We start from the raw sequence: 18,016 nt of genomic DNA on the forward strand, positions 1-18,016 counted from the left end.
TCGGGGCCGAGGCCGTTTCCCCGGTGGATCGGCACGTTTTTTGGGGGTCGGGAACAACGCCTCAACGTCCCCCAAATCGTCCCTCTTACGAAGGGCCCGGGCGTGGCCCCCCCGTCTCATTCGTGGCCAACGGCAAGGGATGATATGGGGACCTTTTCGGAGGGATATAAATTTTTCCGTTTTGGAAAACGTCCCAAAAAAAAAAATGATGAAAAAGGCCCCACTTTCGCAGGGGCGGCGCAGAGATGGGAGGCGCTTTGGTGTGCTCCTCCGTGACGGCAATCGGGGCCCAACGTTAACAATGTTGAAACCATCTCTCTTAACAGCCACACAAGTATGAAGTTATGCAGCTAAAGCACAACCAGGAAACAAGGCAACAAACGCGTCAAGGTAACTTGAACATCTTATCGCAGTAAGCACGTTTCAGCACTACCGAGATGATCGAACCATGAGAAACTGTTCCACATTCTCAGCCTGCATTGCAGCTTGAAATGCTTCCTTTACATAACAAGAAATTCATCTTAATGGAACAAAAATAACTAGGACACTTATCAGCCTTTTGCTTGCACAAATAGTTGCAAGATTTTCACTACAAAGAAACATATCAAATGTAGTACGATCAAGACATGACACCTAAAATTGAGCTTTGGGCAGAGAGGAATCAGCTTATGATAAACATTAATCAAGTAGACTATTCACTTCGAACAAACATAGATATAAGAATAGTATGAATCAGCATTCATTCTTATTTGAGTATATAAAAATGCCTTTACTGAACAAGGATGAAATGTAGTAGCCTCAAGCTTTGAGTCATGTGACGTTTAGAATTGAGCTTCGGACAGAGAGGAATCAGCTTATGATTAACATTAATCAGGTGGACTGTTCATTTCAGATGCTCGGCACAAGCACAAATAAAATTGGCTGCACCAGGAGAAACACCTGAGCCGAAAAGTGAGCCCATTCAGCAGTACCTGTCAAAGCTCATCATCTTCCTTCTCCATATCTAACTTAAATCCAAGAACCAAACAGCATATATGAAGTTAAAATGTTCCAAACCCAATCTAATTGTTCAATCTAAGATATCAGTCAAAGTAAACAGCCCCTAAACATATCAGAAACTTATTAGTTCTGATTGAATTTAGCATCAGATGAGTAAGGCAACAATCATATCCAAGCCTCGAATCTCAACAACCAGCAGCCATAGGCCGGGCAGTTGGATCAGGCAAAAGGATCCGCCATACTTTTTCCTCATTAAGTAATCTAGATGCACTCAAACATAAATCACAAATTCAAAGAAGCTATGCATTTCAACTACAGAGATTTCCAAATTCCAATTAAACATCAAAATAAGTGATAAGTGCAATAAAAATTATAAACGACGAGAAAGTAAATCGGCAAACTTCTCTGCATCTTCTTCCACACAGCACCCAGGACATACTAGCATTGAGCTTTTGCCAGCTTTCATATTTCGAATTTCAAAGTCTTTTTTACAAAATATGCATATGATTAGCCAAAAAATCGATTTTTTAGTTAACAAACATAAAAATCCAAAAACGAATTAACATAATCAACAAAATTCAACTCTGTTAATCGCAATTTCTCACAAAAGCAAACAAGTCAGTGTTTTAGGGGAAAACGATTAAAAACCTAGCTACTAATTCAATTGAGCCAGCAAAAAAGCAGAAGATACGACAAAATTCAAATCATATTTCAACAGATATCAGAAACAGTTAAAATTTTTAGATTCGAGGCAGCAAAGCTGTACTGAATGATTGCGGAGTCCTGGATGATGTCTGGAAAGAAGACGCAGAGACTGTCGACAGAAACGGCGGCGGAGACGAATCAAGCAACGAGATCTTATTTGGAGTGATTCTGTATGGGTAGGAGCTGAAACTGAAACATTAGATCACAAAACTGAACAAAAATCAGCTGGAAATAATGTAAGAGAAGAGTGAAGGAGCTCTTTGAGGATTAGGTTTTGGCCGTTCCTTTTTATAAGAGACATATAGCTTGTGCCTTGTGTATGTGGTCTTTGGACCTGTTTGGTTGGCCCAATAGTGTCAAGATTGGTGTAATTATAAATGATGTTGAACATCATTATTAGTATTACATGAGTTTAGTAATGGATAATTAATTGCTAATGAGTTACTATTTGTTTAGGAACACATGGACTTGAAGCTGCTAATGAGTTAGTGCCACTCCCTCCGTCCCATAAAAGTTGAGACAAAACTTTTGGACACGGAGATTAAGAATTTATATTAAATAAATAGGAGAGATGAAAAAAGTAGGAAAGATAAGAGAGAGTAAAGTAAATGATGGAATAAAATAAGAGTAATTAGATGTTTTGTCTTTTGTTAATAAGGAAATGACTCAACTTTGTTGGGACGGACTAAAAAGGAATACGACTCAACTTTTATGGGACGGAGGGAGTATTAGTTTAGGAACACGTAGGTACGCAAAGAATTGAGGACGAGGTAGTAACCAAGATACGGTCTTTATGAACGACTCATATAAAGAGGATGATAGTTGCTTCAGTTTCGTTCAAAATATTTGGGGTATATGTGATATGAGTTGGTATGTGGTGGTAGACATATATATTACGAGGCTAATACGAATGTGGATTATTTGGCAAAATGGTCTTCAGAATAAGACTTTTATATGCATTTGGAGCCAACGGCTAGGTCCAAAACTTGTTATTGAGTGACTGTTTTGGAGCTGCATATATACAAGTTGGATAGGTTGCAATGCACTTCTTTGTTATGTTTTTTTAATTCTATCTTTAATACTTAGTAATATTTTTTAATTTTTTTATGTTTTTAAATTATTGTAGTAATTTCATACTATCAAATACAGTAATGAATTAGTTTATGCTTATTTAAATCATTAAATGATAGTACTTCAGAATGTGTTATGGGCTTATGGCTAAAATGGGACCGGCTGCATTACAAATATTGCAGCTGAAATGAAAAATAAAAAATAAAAAAATGTTACACTCGTAATTGAGAAAATAGGGTTAAAGCTAGATTGTGAATGTTCAGCTCTAAAAAATATAGAAGAATAACTACTCACATTCTTTTTTTCATTTCTCGAATAAAAAATTACAGTAAGTAGTATATTTCAAAATGTATCATACATTTTTAAAATTTAAAAAATCACTACTCTATTTTCCAAAAAAACTCACAACTAGAAATAAAGGGCTAATTACATGTTTTATACAAAATATTTTACTTTTGTTCAATTTAATACAAAAAGTATCAAGTGTACATATTTCATATAAATAGTTACGTCAATGTTTTAAATTAATAAATTCTGATAAATATTTTAGACACTGTTAATTAGTTTATAATTTGTCCAACTTATTATCATAATAAAAGAATAATTAGAGATTTAATACAATTAATCATTTAAAAAAATAACAGTCAATATCAATTCTTCCAACAATTGATCGTGGTTTTAAAAAATTATGTCTCTCAATATACTCTGTTTTTTTTATTGTATTCTTTGTAGAACACGATATAAAATAAGTCTATATTTCATCTTTACAAAATGGCTAATTTCAGATTCCAATAGTCAATAAGTAAATTTTATTTTTATACAAAAAATTTCAATATCTTTAGTTGTATTCTCCATTGTTATGTGAGAAAACTTCGACAATAAAATGCAATTCGCTAATTTGATGATGAAGAATGGTGATTTTTTTCCTATGTGTTTTTCATTTTTGTGAGTAATAAAAATTACTGTGTTTGAAATAATTAATAAAAAATTTTAATTTAAATCTTACATTAATGAAACTTTTTGTATTTATAATGTAATCGGAACTAAAAATATTAGTAGAGATTTGACAAAATGTATTATTTTAGAACACTAACTAAATTTTTTTATATAAAATATGTAAATTTAATATTTTTGCACTAAATTATTTTGTGTATGAACTATGAAACAAGTAATTACCCGAAATAGGGGAAGAAGATACCATTTGATAAATGGAAAATACAAAGGAAAGATAATCATAGCAAATGTGGCGGCGTTTTTCAATCTTCTTCTCCGATGCCCTTCCACCATTCTTCCCCGGCCATTCTTTCACTCCTAAAAAATTGCAGAACCCTCAGAGATCTCAATCAAATTCACGCTCACATCATCCGCAGAGGCTGCGAGCAAGACCACTACTTGATCGCTCAGTTCCTCACCATCAGCACCGCCGCGCAGCCCGCCAACATCCGCTACCCAACCGCCGCATTCGATTCAGTAATCAACCCTAACATCTATCTCTGGAACATCCTGATTAAAATTCACTGCGAGAACGGGCCTCTCGGCGGATGTTTCTCGCTGTTTAGGAGGATGCGGAAAGGGGGGAATGTGGTTCCGGATAAGTACACTTTTCCATCGATGATTAAGGCTTGCTCGAGCGTTTCTGCGCTGAGGGAGGGGCGGATTGTCCACGCGGCGGCGGTGCGGTGTGGGACGGAGGGGGATGTGTTTATGGGGTCGAGTTTGATTGATTTTTACGGGAAGTGTCGGGAGATTGAGTCTGCGTGGAAGGTGTTTGATGGAATGTGTGTGAGGAATGAGGTTTCGTGGACGGCGATGATGGTTGGGTGCTTGGATTGTGGGGATATGGAGGCTGCTAGGAAGATGTTTGATGAAATGCCTAAGAAGAATGATGCTACGTGGAATGCGATGATTAAGGGGTTAGTGAGGTTGGGGGATTTGGTGAATGCGAGGAAGGTGTTTGATGAAATGCCTGTGAGAGATGCTGTTTCTTTTACTACTTTGATCGGTGGTTATGCGAAGGGTGGAGATATGGCGACTGCGAGGTTTATGTTTGATCAAATGGATAGCAAGGATTTGGTGTCGTGGTCCGCGTTGATGTCGGGGTACGTGCAGAATGGGAAGCCGGGTGAAGCGGTGAAGGTTTTTGGCGAAATGCGGGCTATGAATTTGAAGCCGGATGAGTTCATACTAGTGAGTTTGATGTCTGCTTGCGCCCAATTGGGATCGTCCGAGCTAGCAAGATGGATCGAGTCCTATATGCACGAAGGGGCATATGACACGTCGCGCCCTCACGTAGCTGCAGCTCTCGTTGATATGAACGCGAAATGCGGGGATATGGCGCGAGCGATTAAGCTGTTTGAGGAGATGCCGCGGCGCGATCTTGTCTCGTATTGTTCAATGATCCAAGGCCTGTGTATCCACGGACGTGGAGCAGAGGCCGTTGCCCTGTTTCACAGGATGATAGACGAGGGCGTGAGGCCTGACGACGTGGCATTCACGGTCATCCTGACCACGTGTAGCCACGCCGGGCTTGTGGATGAGGGGTGCCGTGTTTTTGACCTTATGACGGAGAAGTACTCCATGAGTCCGTCTCCGGATCACTATGCGTGTATGGTGAACCTTCTTGGGAAATCGGGGAGGGTGAAGGCGGCCTACGAGCTTATACGGTCTGTGCCTATGGAGTCCCATGCTGGTGCTTGGGGTGCTCTTCTCGGGGCGTGTAGGAGTCAAGGTGATGTTGAATTAGGCGAGATGGTCGCGAAGAGGCTCTTTGAAGTCGAGCCTCAGAACGCCGGGAACTATGTGTTACTGTCCAACATTTATGCAGAGGCTGAGAGGTGGTTGAATGTGTCTGATTTGAGGGAGAGGATGAGTGAGAAAGGGCTCAGAAAAGTTCCCGGTTGCAGCTACCTCGATTCGACTACCCCGGCTTGAGTCTTGAATTATACGATCCCAAGATCGTTTTTTGAAGAGCTCGGTGTTGTGAAGTGGCTTTGATACGCGTCGGGATATTGTGGTTGCTCGATTTTGCGGGAAATCAAAGGGAGCGTTGGGACTGTGACGCGAATGTGACTGTAATGCAGCACAAAGTATACTTCTAGTGAGAAGGCATGCCGCATTTTGAAGAAAGTTTTCGCATATCTGTGAGAGTTGGCATGAATGGATGGGCGCGTCGCCTCCCATTGATCACATGATTCGGAGAATCGAGCTTGTTTTGTGGGTGTTTGAGATCAAGAATGCGCCCACGCGGGGAGGAATGGGAAGGAAGTGTTGCTGTTGCATTGTCATTGCTGGAAGTGAAAGCGAGAGGTGTAGATAACTTATTGCAGAATGTGATTAGATTTGGTTGGAATCTGTTTTGTGCTAATATGTAGCAGATGATTTTGAACTAGATGAAGTGATCAGAAGAAGGAAAAACTAGGAAATCTTTACTTTATCAATGGCTATAGCTGAATTACATATGTTAGAAATTTAATAGGCACTTAGTAGACAAGCTAAAATGACAAGACAAATCACTACTTTGATGAAGTATTAGAATGTCAATTTCAGCCCAATAACTTGGGCAAGAATGATTCGAAAAGCATTCACCCGACGACCAGATTGACTCGACTCATTTGATAACTCTCTTGTAATACCAATGTACTCTCTCTTTATCTTACCATTTCTCCACTTTAATTATTTATTAGTATCATATTTACAAAATGACTACTCAAAAGTAACTGGGACTGCTAAAACGGAACGGAGGGGATATAAAATTACACCCTAATGATTGTAACATCTAACTACACCCTTGACTATAATTTGCCAAGATAGTGAATGTAACATCTAACTAAACTAATAAATATTGTACTCCTACTATTAGAATGTCTTTTTTTTTTAAATCCCAAATCCAAAAAAGTCCCACATACTCACTTATCTTCTCATTTATTTTTATCGCTGAGAGTGACTTGAATTTCTAAATTATTAACCGAAGTGCAAATATCATAGTCCAATATTTTACTTGGAAAATTCTCATTTATCGAGTTTTTCACTAATTACGTTCCAGTTGACAAACGTTGCACCGAGTTGAGATTCAATATATCTTGCTTGGAAAATTCTCATTTGTCTATGTTTTTTATTAACTAAATTGCACTTTATCGTCTAAAAATCTGATGCATGTAGCCCGAGAAATTCTTATTGGGCGCGTAGGTGGGCCCGGTACCTTTTAGCCGCATACATCCAGGTCCCGCTAACCTGCGCCGGGACGTCACGCTCTGCACTTTAATCACACTCGTGGACTTATCCTACACCACACCTTGCTATCCACTCACACCACCAAAACTCCCACACCAAAGCAGCATTTCGAATTCCCCAATTTCTTCCAAAAATGGCGTCGCTCACCCCAAATCCCATCCAATTCAACTTCAGAAACGCCAAATCCCCATCCAGGAGGTCCGTTCCTCCGTACCTCGTCGTACTCTCCAACCTCGCTTCCTCGCCGGAGGATTCCTCCAAGCCCGCGCGCCGCATTTCCGCCGATTCCGGCCCCAAAGCTCGATTCATCGCGCGAAGAACTGAATCCGTATCCGTGCGCCAGCTCCAGCGACCGCTCAGTAATGCATTCTCACCGAATTCGTGCGATTTCGTTTTAGAATTACTGTGTTTGTTTGATTTTTTATTTTTTTGCTCCAGCTGAGTACATGAGCTTGCCGGCGAGTCAGTACTCGGTGTTGGATGCGGAGAGGATAGAGCGAGTGGACGACAATACGTTCAGGTGTTATGTGTATAGATTCAAGTTTTTCGCGTTTGAAGTTTGTCCTGTTTTGCTGGTGAGAGTGGAGGAGCAGCCTGATGGTTGCTCCATTAATCTCTTGTCTTGTAAGGTGGTGAATCAATCGCTTTCTCTCTCTAGTTGAGCTTACTTGTGTGATGTGTGATGAATTTTATTGAATTGAATTGCATTTTTGCAGCTTGAGGGTTCGCCCATTGTGGTTGCTCAGAATGACAAATTTGATGGTTAGCATCTTCATTTACATTGTGTGGTTGATGTGTGATGAATATTTTTATGTATATTTGCTGTTTCGAGCTTAATTTATTTGTTAAAATGAAAAGGACTAACAATTATTTGGTGGGAACTGCAACTGAGAGCTAACAACAGTTACTAGATTGACTGATTGTTTTTTTTGTTACTGTTGTAACAAAGAAAATGCAGTGGTGTATGATCTTGCGTGTGTATCTTCCAGATCACGGTGTTAACCATGTGCTGATCTTTTAATAAACGTCTGAATATGCTAGAATTAAGTCGTGTTAGATGAAGTCGTCTGTGTAGTTTGCAGTAAGAGAGCTCTCTGTATCGTCTGCCTTTTCAAAAAAATATTTCTCGTACGCCTTTGTTTTTGTGTCTTTCGTTCTGTTTCGTAGTCCATTCTGTTTTGATTCTCACTAGATTATACATAACCAAGAAAGCCATTCAGTTGACATATGTTCATGCCCGAGTAAGCTATTCCATTATGTTATCCACTGATTGACTGATCATTCTCCTCTCTACGTTAGTTGAATATCACTGTCATTAGTAATAGAGCTTCAAACAATGATTGTATTGTTCAATCATGAATGGCATGATTAATGATCTGAGTTTCACATTTCCCATTCTTCTTTTTGAACTAAAGGATGAGTAATTTGTTTTTTTTTTCATGTTTCAAAAACAAGGCATGATTGTCTGAATTTGCGTCTTTCGATTCTGAATATTACTGCATAATTCTTTTCAGGAGTCCTTTGACACTGATTTGGTATGGGCAATGCAGCTTCAATGGAGAATAAGATATCCTGTGATAGCCCAAGAAGTGATTCACCGGTTCAGAAGTTGACTTCCAATGCAGTCATTGAGGTACTCACATTATGCCCGTGGAACTCATCAATAATTACATACACGGGCAACTTTTCTTACATGGCTTGATGATCATCGTCTGTCTTGTGCAGGTTAGCATTGAAATTCCTTTTGCATTTCGTGCAATTCCAACACAATCCATTGAGTCAACTGGCTCCCAAGTTCTGGGACAGATACTGAAGGCTATGCTTCCCCGATTTATGTCACAGGTTTGCGGATGTGATTATTTTTACTTCTCGAGTGTTTTATAGATATTGTATTTTTTAAAAATAGTTGGTCTTAGACTCTTAGTCCTATTAACCATTCAAAGGAAAAAAAGGGATCTCTTCCTTCAAGTTCTAGCTCGGTTCTGCATAGAAGTTAAACATATGGATTTAAAATCCCATTGTGTTCCTTATGAGTACTAGTTTAAAAATATTCCTATATAGGAGTAAAACTTGACAGATCTTTCACCAAATTATGTGTGAGCTCGGTACTTAGTCTTGTGCTTCACTGCTGCTAAATATTGACATCCCCTGGTTCTTTTTGCTTATCCGTAAACTAAAAATTCTCTTTTAAACAATGTGCAGTTAGTGAAGGACTATCAAGCTTGGGCTTCCGGAGATACTTCCAGACAGCCTCTTGGGACGGGTGAGATTTGAAACTAAGCTTTCTACTTCAACTCAAGCTATTTGTAGTAGCTCTATTATGGTTCAAGTACATCTTTCAGTTCAACTAGGAAAATTAGTGATTAATGCTGCATAAATGTGTAACTAATGGTTCCTTAATGTGTGTTGCTTGCAAATTCACATGAATCACATGTTCTTTATTCCACTATTAGTTGCTCACGAACCCACTCACACTAGGGAGTTAAATCTAGGAATTGATGTATTCTATGAGTAAAATCAAATCCAGATGGTGAAAAAGGTTCCTAAACTGGAGAAGGAAGAAGGTACTCTTGAATTTGATTCATAGCAATATGAAGCAACTGTATGAAAAGAGTCCATGTGTTGGCTCTCCATTGGTCACACGAAAAAAATGCTTAGCCATGCGTTCACGTCAAATCAGGGAGCTTAAGTTTCCAAGCATGTTTTGATGTGTTCAGGATGGATAATATCTCATGTAGAGTTGTCAATTGGCCGGGTCCATCCAGCCCGGCCCAAGCTCGGTATGGGTTGGGTTAGACTTGGTTCATTCCATTCCAACCTCCATTCCATTCCACCCTTATTCCATTCCATCATACCAAGCATGCCCTAAGGGTCCTAAACGTCGCCGTTTTCATAAACTAATCGTAGGACTCCATCACGAGATGGGGTTCTATGTAAAATTGATACAAAATGTAAGAATGTGATTGATAAGTATAGATTGACACAATATTAATAAAACTACCAAAGATTAATATAGATTTTGCTACTTTGAAACAATATAGTGCGTTCATTCAATTGACATGAAACTAATCATTATTTGGGAGACAAAAATGCAACTAACTATATTTAGACAAATACATGAAACCATTTTCCTATTTTCAGACAAACGTCGTAATTAAGCTTGTTTCCTTAATGATATGGTGTGACATTGAAGCAGCTTCTGATTCCTTTTGCTAGAAATCAAACAAAATGAATATAGACATCAAAGAAAATCCATAAACATGGAGTGAAAGGCATGAACCGATCTAGAAACAAATAATTGAAGTGCAACGCAAACATGTACTGTAAAATAAAATCGTGCATGTCGGTCTTTATAAGGACATTAACAATTACACACACTATAAGTGCACTTCACTTGCACTATTCACATGCTTTACATTCATTTCCCCTCATCACTTAATGCTCATAACTAAGAATAATAAAATTGCACTTCACTCAACACTACTGAGGATACTCGGATTTAAGCCTGAATGCCTTAGCGAGAAGGGTCGTTTTCACTTTTCACAAATAACCTATATTGTATGTATGAAGTTTTTATGGTTATTTTTATAATTAATTGAATAAAAAAACTGAAATAAAATAATGTCCATCTTGGCGCGTGCCTCCCCTCCATTGCGGTGTGCGCATGCTGAGCCATGTTTCTCCCTACTTCAGTTGATGATGCTCTAGTATGCTTTTCACCACAACTCAAGAGCTACTATACTACGAGTCTACAAGGTACTGGCTAAACCACATCTTTACACGACAAACGGTCCCATAAAAAATCTTCCCTCGATCTCCAACCTTGTTTCGTCAACAAAAACCCTATCAACAACCTAAGATCCCGATTTCATGTCCCATCAGAAGAAATCATAAAATTACATCGAAATCGCATGCTAGAGTTCAATATTCCACAAACGAAAGACTAGGTGTAGGTCCACACCAAGTGTCTCCAAGAGCTAAATGTGTGGAAATAGATTAGATCGTTTGTTTCTTGGAGATGGAGTTTTGCATAGTTTTATGCAATAGTGTGATTATTGAAGAACATGTGATGAAGATTGAAAATAATTATCTTTTTTAACCTAACATCATGGTTCATGGATGGGTGCAGAGATTTTATATCCCAATGCATTTGTCCTAATGCTAATAGACATACATAAAATTACTCAACTAGAGTTCTTGGACATGACATCTCAATTTTATGTTCACGCACAAATTGTTTCTTATTCTTTGGTAGGAATTGTAATTTGTAAAGTTAACTAAGTATTGCAGTACTATATAATATGACTGTATAGTTTGGTGGGAAGAATGAGATAAAATAAATTAATAGTTACAACTTACAATCTTTATTCATAATCAGTAAAAGAAGGTAAGTAGATGTAACAATATTTGAATACTAATCTGTAGTATTATTTTATTTTTATTAGTATTTAATAAAATAATCTTGAGATTCAAGTCATAATATGACTGTATAGTTTTATTAAAATATTATTGGGTATAAGTTAATTTGGTATATCGATTAATTTAGTAGCAATTTCTCCTAACCTTTGGAGATTTATCGACGTTGTATATTTTGAATATTTAAAAGTTTCGGAAAGGATTTTAAATATTAATGAGTTTTGGATAGTAGCTATAAAACATTACAAAATCTTCCCACTATTTTGCTTTTGTACCTGCTTATTAATTTATAGATTTGTATCAATTCATTTCGGTTTCCAATTAATTTGTAGATTTGTAGAAATATTCGTCCTCCAAATTCAATCAATAATGTAAGAAGTTTAGTCACCCAATTCATTTTGGTGGAATGGTGTGAAAATTGCAACTAAATTTTTTTGATTCAGAAGTTGAAAAATAAATAAACCTCATTGGAATTGTGAGTTGTTAAATATCTTAAATTTATAATTAGATATAAGAAAATAAAATCAGAATGAAAACCATTAGCAGAAATATAAAATTGAAAATTGAGACGTATATAGTTTTGGTAAACTGGATTATAGTAGTAATTAACAAGTTTTTATATTGACAGTTATTTGTACTTTTTATTATACTTATTTGTTAAAGCTCATGCTTATAATAATTTAATAGACCATTATTTGCTGGAATCAACACAATAAATTTAAATATAATTCATCACTGAATTGATTAGAATTTAGAAACATTATGCATATGCATAACGGTTTTCAATAATTGACATTTACCAACAATAAATTGCTACGCATAATCGGTTTCTTAGTCAAAAGTTTTTTCCTTAATCATTAAAACGGTTTTATTATGCACTTTTAAAATTTGCGGTTATGTGAGTATCATAATTTGAGAGGTTAAAAAAATAATGAATCATTGATTTAATTTAGAATAAATGATATTGACCCAAGAAAAATGAAGAAAGCCAAAAGTTACATAATTTTCTATAAATACCAATACCATTAATAAAAAATGTGTTATCCTATTTGTGTTTGGTATGTGTGTGATGGCTACAGGGAGAGAGTATATCGGCAGGGGGTACGAGAGAATATGGTGGCGATTGGCAACGATGAATAAGTTTTCGGCGGTTTAAAAAAGGCGTGACAAGAGATTATTTCGAACAACTAACAGCATATCGAAGGGAAGCCGAAAATGCTTTTTCCACTGGGATTAAGCCTTCATCTGTATATTTTTAAAAAATTGCAATATTGATCTACAGTTGAATATTTTTTTTTTGAAATTCTTACATGTTAATGAAGGCAAATTACGAAAAGTCATGATAAGTTTTTATTTCCAACGGCTAAGAGCATCTCGAAGGGCGACCAAAAACACGTATCCAATGAGAGATTATTTTTCAGTGATGTTAGTTCATATTTAAGTTTTTTCTTAATGTTAGTTTATTTTATTTTTTGTTAGTTTTGTTTTAATTTTTCTGTCCAGTTTATAATTCTTTTTTTACGAATATAGAAATTACGTAAGCTTCTAACTAACCATCTATAATATTTTGAAGCTACAACTTTAGTTTTCATGCCAAAAAAACACCTAAAGCAACAAAATGACGAAAGGAAGCAAAGAAAATGAAGATCATAAACTATCACATTTGTTTTCGCGCATATGCATAAATCTTTAATTTGGAGAGTAATCAAGGATGAAAATAAGGGGGAGGAAGAGTCAGCGGGATATTAGAGTTTGTATTTTATTATTTATATTTTCTTTATTTTATTATTCTTATTATTGTACAATTAAGGTCGTTCACATATAGTAAGTTTTTTCATGTCTTACGAACTACTACCTTCGTCACATAAAAATAGAAACTATTTCCACTTAGGCTCATCCCTTTAAAATAGAAACTTTCGAATGTTTATATGTATGGGTGTTTTTATTTGTTTTGTACATTATGTTTTATCTTTTATGACGACATTATTGTTCTTATCATACTTTTTAGTTGTATATTAAATATATTATACCATTAATTTTATATTGATAACATTTTAGTTTTGAAGTATGTATGTTTTAACGATGATATTTTTATTCGCTCTAGAGACCTATAAGTGTCATAATTAATAAATATTTTCATGTTAGTTTAATTTAAAATTTATTTAATTTTATCTCTTTTTAACATATTGTTACTATATAGTACTATATATTTTTTTATTTAGTTTATTCGCAATGTCTAATTAATAGAATAAAAATATTATGTGTCGCGCATAGCGCGTGGGCTAACACTAGTAACATATAAAATGCTAGAGTTAACACGTTTTCTTATTTTGCCACCGGTCCTATAAATGAATTCTTTAGTTAAATTAACTAATAATCTGACAATCTCTCTCGAAAAAGGAAAGAAATGGTAACTATAATTGATGTACATGCATCTCATTGCATTTTACTATTTTAGGTAGAAACATATACAATACGACATTTTAATAGATTATTAATTTATTATAGGTATGTAATAGAGTATGGCTTCACATGCATTGCAACAATTGATTGTCAAAATGTTCAACAAAATGATGGTTGAATGTTCACCTTATGTGTGGATTTGTAGTCCATTTTTTTAAAATGAATTGAATGATAAATTGAGCTTTAATATTCATGTAATTTGTAAAATTAATTGTGTTAATAATAATTTACAAAATATTAGAATCAAACTAAATATATAAAAAACACAAATAAGACTAATGTGGTCTAAACGAGATCGGTGCTCTCAGTTAATTCTCACATAACATATACTATATCATAACATTTCTATGTATATATGTCATTAATTTTGTAAAGTATATATTATATATAACTCCCGAAAGGGAAAATGAGTGTAAATGACTAAAGAGACATCTAGGGATGTCAATTTAGCCTGGTCGACCCGAATTATTCGATAAAATCATAGAGTTAGGGCCGAGAAATCGCAACCCATATTTAGAAGCGGGCTACACGGGCTAGCACGTTCGGGTCGGCGGGTTATACGGGCTGGCCCGGTGGGTTGCGGTCTAGCCCACAGGTTGGAATTTAATATAAAAATATACTAATATTTTGGATTATATACTTGTATGAAGTATATTTGGTAATTTTGGTAATAGCAATATTAAATACAACATTGATATGAAGAATATATGGTAATTATGTATTTTCTCTCAAATTGAAAGTTAGGGTTATATGAAATGCATGATTTCCATTTAATTGTGGTCAGATTCATGTGTGCTATTAATTAAATGATATGTTTATCTATTTTGTTTCAATTTTCAATTGCTATTATTTTCTTCTCTCGTGCTATTAATTAAATGATATGTTTATCTATTTTGTTTCAATTTTCAATTGCTATTATTTTCTTCTCTCGATCACATTGATAATACTTTACTATTTGCGACAATATGCTTTTTAATAATTTAGAATATTGGATTGGATAGAAAGTAACATATAAGATTACTATTGACCCGAATAGCCCATGGATTAGCTCGAAACCTGAAGATTTAGGGTTAGGACCGAAAATTTATAACCCGAAAAATTCATAGTCCGAATAACCCACACCCAAATAGCCTGACAACCCGAGTGGATTGGCCCGAACCCGAGCGGATTAGCCCACCTGACACCCCTAGAGACATCTATTTCTTTATGCAAACAATTTCATAAGAATAATTATATTCCATTTTAGACCAATCATATCCACTAGTGTTTTTGTTTGTTTATGTTTTGGAACAATTATTTGAATTTTTGTCTACAATTATTGATTGATGCCACTAATATCATGAAAATGTTGTATTCATTAATCAAATTTTATTTATTAAAACCTAGTATTAAAAGTAAAATATTATCTCTCTATATAACTACACAATAAGAAGTGTTTAAGGATAAAATAATCGAATTTAATTGATTAATAAATTGCTATTTGCATTTTTTTTAAAACTTTGTTGACTTTGAAGGTGAAATGCAAAAGGTGAAAATAATACGGAGTTCAATTATTTGGTTTTACTTGATGGGATTTTAATGAATGCGAATGATTTTACAAGATGTTAATTCTTCACCCCACCAATTTCGAACTAACGTTTTTATTAATTTCGTGAATATTATATTACTATTTTTTTGGAACTAATATGTATGTTTCTACGAAAAAATCGCACAATGTAATTATGGGACTATGATTTATTCAGATTTTTTAAAAAAGAATATCATGACTAAATTCCCATTTTTTGGGGCAGGTATCAAAATCAGAAAAGGGCACCCCAACAAGTATTTACATTTCAACTCTCTCTTTAGCCAATTCCACATGTGAAGTTGGGATACAATTTTCTTATTCTTTATTATTTCCATCGTAATCCTAACACAAAAAATATCTTAATTTCACATCATCATCAATTAGTACTTTTCGGCTAAAAATCAGTACATTTGAATTGAGTTTGTTGTATATCATCAAGAAACTAGAATTTGAGTGTACCGTGGGTAGGTGTGGCGAAACGGGTTATCCGCGGGTACCTGCATTCGCAAGTCGGATACCCGTACCCGATTTTAGCTAAATTGGTTGTCCTAATACCCGCCCCGTGATATACCGGGTTTACCCGATACCCGTATCGGGTATCCCGTACCCGACCCGAAATTCGAATAAAAAAATTGAAAACCATAATAATCGTCTATGTTCCCTAATTTACTTAATTAATATTGATGGTAAACTTTGAATAGATTAAGAATAAAAGTGAGGGGACTCTATAGCTAGTTCCGATGAGTTTTCAATTGTATGTTCGTCGGAATATAAAAATGTTTCAAAAGAACTCTTAGTTTATTTTTTCTCCATTCTAACTATTTATTTTTAATTTTTCAAAATGAATGTATGTATGGCTATTATTATTTAACTATTTATTTTTTTTCTCTAATTTAACTATTTGAAACGCCTCTATTAATATGGAATGGATGGAGTATTAAAAATGATATATGGCTCTGATACTAATAATAACGGGTATTAACGGGACTAACGGGTATACCCGTACGGGTAGTGGGTATACCCGCTACCCGCAAAACTCTAAAACACACTACCCGATCCCGCCCAATTTCCCGTTATCGTCGGGTATCGAGTACCCGATAGCCGGCGGGTAGTGGGTCGAGATGGGAATTACCCATTACCCGCTACCCATTTTGCCACCCCTAATTGTGGGAATGTTGCAAACTTATTTGTACAATGGACTTAAATTTGAGATTTTAGTACTACCGTTGTAAAAAAATATATGTCACAATTTGTCTTGATATATGTTAGCCTAGCGTAAGATCGAGTTAAGTCAACATTTATGCATGGAGTGTGGCCCAAGCCTAGCCCCACACAAGGCCGAGATGGGTTATACATTTTTCTGCTCAATCTAGACAGATTTTGGAGATTTGAGAAATTTCTGTTCTCCATCAAATACATATATTTAGAGTCCCTCGTATCCTTCTTATCTCGTTATTTCTACCACCACCATCAGTCCATCACTCTATACCATCACCGCATCCTCCACTGCTACCAGCCATTTGCCAATGTCATCACTTTTTCACTATGTAACTGTAACTGCAAAGTCAAATTTATTTTAGCTGAACCAAATTGTTAAAGCAAATTCGGTATAAACGACAAATTTATTACAATGAGAATTATTTTTTGTTTTTCTATTTTAATTGAGTCAATGGACCTTCCTTAACTACAAACAGCAAAGTTGTTACAAAGTCATAGTGGCTCGGCAATTTTAAAATAGAAAAACATTATATTTTTTTGAGTTTATTGCAATGTTATTATATGAATTTATTACTAGTATTCACTTGATATGTTAGAATGAATTATGTTTTTACCAAATCTAATATTTGGATTTGATGTTCAATTTAGTAAACTAATTGTATGCTCAACAGTTTTACCAATTTACCCCTACACAGTGCACATGAAATTATGATGATTTATGACAATTAGTAATACTTATTAAAATCATAATAAGACGCAATATTGCTACCTCGTAGACCAACCAATCACATAATTACACCATCTATTTATCTACAATCCTATAATTATTTATACGCATATGTATGAAATTTATTTATAGCTGTGGTTGTTGGAAAGCACTATATTATTTGTTCATTTGCTTTTGATCAATCACCTTTTGTTTTATATGATAAAAAATTCTTTAGATAGACGTAATGGCTTTAATTCAATCAAAGAGGGGCAGTTTAGTAACTACACCATATATTAATGATTAGTCTTACTAATTTTTATTTGTGGAATAATATTAAACAAGTTATTGACTCATTTTCTTCAATATTAATAAACTAAGCTTTTAGTTCAAAATTTTGAAATTGGTTTATTAACTTCATTTTCTCATTTTTAGTAGACATTTTCCTTGAAAAATATACCCACAAAGTACTAATAAGGCTTTCTATATTGAAATACACATATTTTTAAAAACTATTACTACTCTCTTCATCTCACTTTAAGATACCCAGTTCGACACGAGTTTTAAGAAATGTAAAGAAAAGTTGGTGAAAAAAGATAGATGAACGTGGGTCATACTTTTTTATATTAGTTTTATAATAA

The 18,016-nt window shown here is 35.1% G+C and overlaps 2 protein-coding genes and 1 long non-coding RNA gene across 3 annotated transcripts; 2 read left to right on the forward strand and 1 right to left on the reverse strand.

Moving 5' to 3' along the window:
• Window positions 1–653: 653 nt before the first annotated feature.
• LOC125200572 lies at window positions 654–2,020 on the reverse strand. The gene is made up of 2 exons (XR_007172738.1): window positions 1,766–2,020; window positions 654–971 (listed from the first exon to the last, which is right to left on the reverse strand). It is a non-coding gene; the product is annotated as an uncharacterized LOC125200572 (long non-coding RNA).
• Window positions 2,021–4,003: 1,983 nt separating this feature from the next.
• On the forward strand, window positions 4,004–6,212 carry LOC125200570 (putative pentatricopeptide repeat-containing protein At5g37570). Its single transcript, XM_048098224.1, has one exon. The coding sequence runs from the start codon at window positions 4,048–4,050 to the stop codon at window positions 5,704–5,706; it is 1,659 nt and encodes a 552-aa protein (XP_047954181.1). The 5' UTR covers window positions 4,004–4,047; the 3' UTR covers window positions 5,707–6,212.
• Window positions 6,213–7,077: 865 nt separating this feature from the next.
• On the forward strand, window positions 7,078–9,451 carry LOC125200571 (uncharacterized protein SYNPCC7002_A1590). The gene is made up of 6 exons (XM_048098225.1): window positions 7,078–7,364; window positions 7,444–7,634; window positions 7,722–7,767; window positions 8,556–8,638; window positions 8,731–8,847; window positions 9,208–9,451. The coding sequence occupies exons 1-6, from the start codon at window positions 7,139–7,141 to the stop codon at window positions 9,277–9,279; spliced, it is 735 nt and encodes a 244-aa protein (XP_047954182.1). The 5' UTR covers window positions 7,078–7,138; the 3' UTR covers window positions 9,280–9,451.
• Window positions 9,452–18,016: the final 8,565 nt, after the last annotated feature.

This window comes from Salvia hispanica, chromosome 1 (assembly GCF_023119035.1).
Source record: "Salvia hispanica cultivar TCC Black 2014 chromosome 1, UniMelb_Shisp_WGS_1.0, whole genome shotgun sequence".
In the NCBI taxonomy this organism is placed as follows: Eukaryota; Viridiplantae; Streptophyta; class Magnoliopsida; order Lamiales; family Lamiaceae; genus Salvia; species Salvia hispanica.

Bases quoted from the DNA above. Each gene is read 5' to 3' on its own strand.
- LOC125200570 (XM_048098224.1), top strand. From the start codon at position 4,048: ATGCCCTTCCACCATTCTTCCCCGGCCATTCTTTCACTCCTAAAAAAT.
- LOC125200571 (XM_048098225.1), top strand. From the start codon at position 7,139: ATGGCGTCGCTCACCCCAAATCCCATCCAATTCAACTTCAGAAACGCC. The intron at 7,635-7,721 runs GTGGTGAATCAA...GCATTTTTGCAG, and splicing joins TTAATCTCTTGTCTTGTAAG to CTTGAGGGTTCGCCCATTGT. The intron at 7,768-8,555 runs GTTAGCATCTTC...TGGGCAATGCAG, and splicing joins TCAGAATGACAAATTTGATG to CTTCAATGGAGAATAAGATA.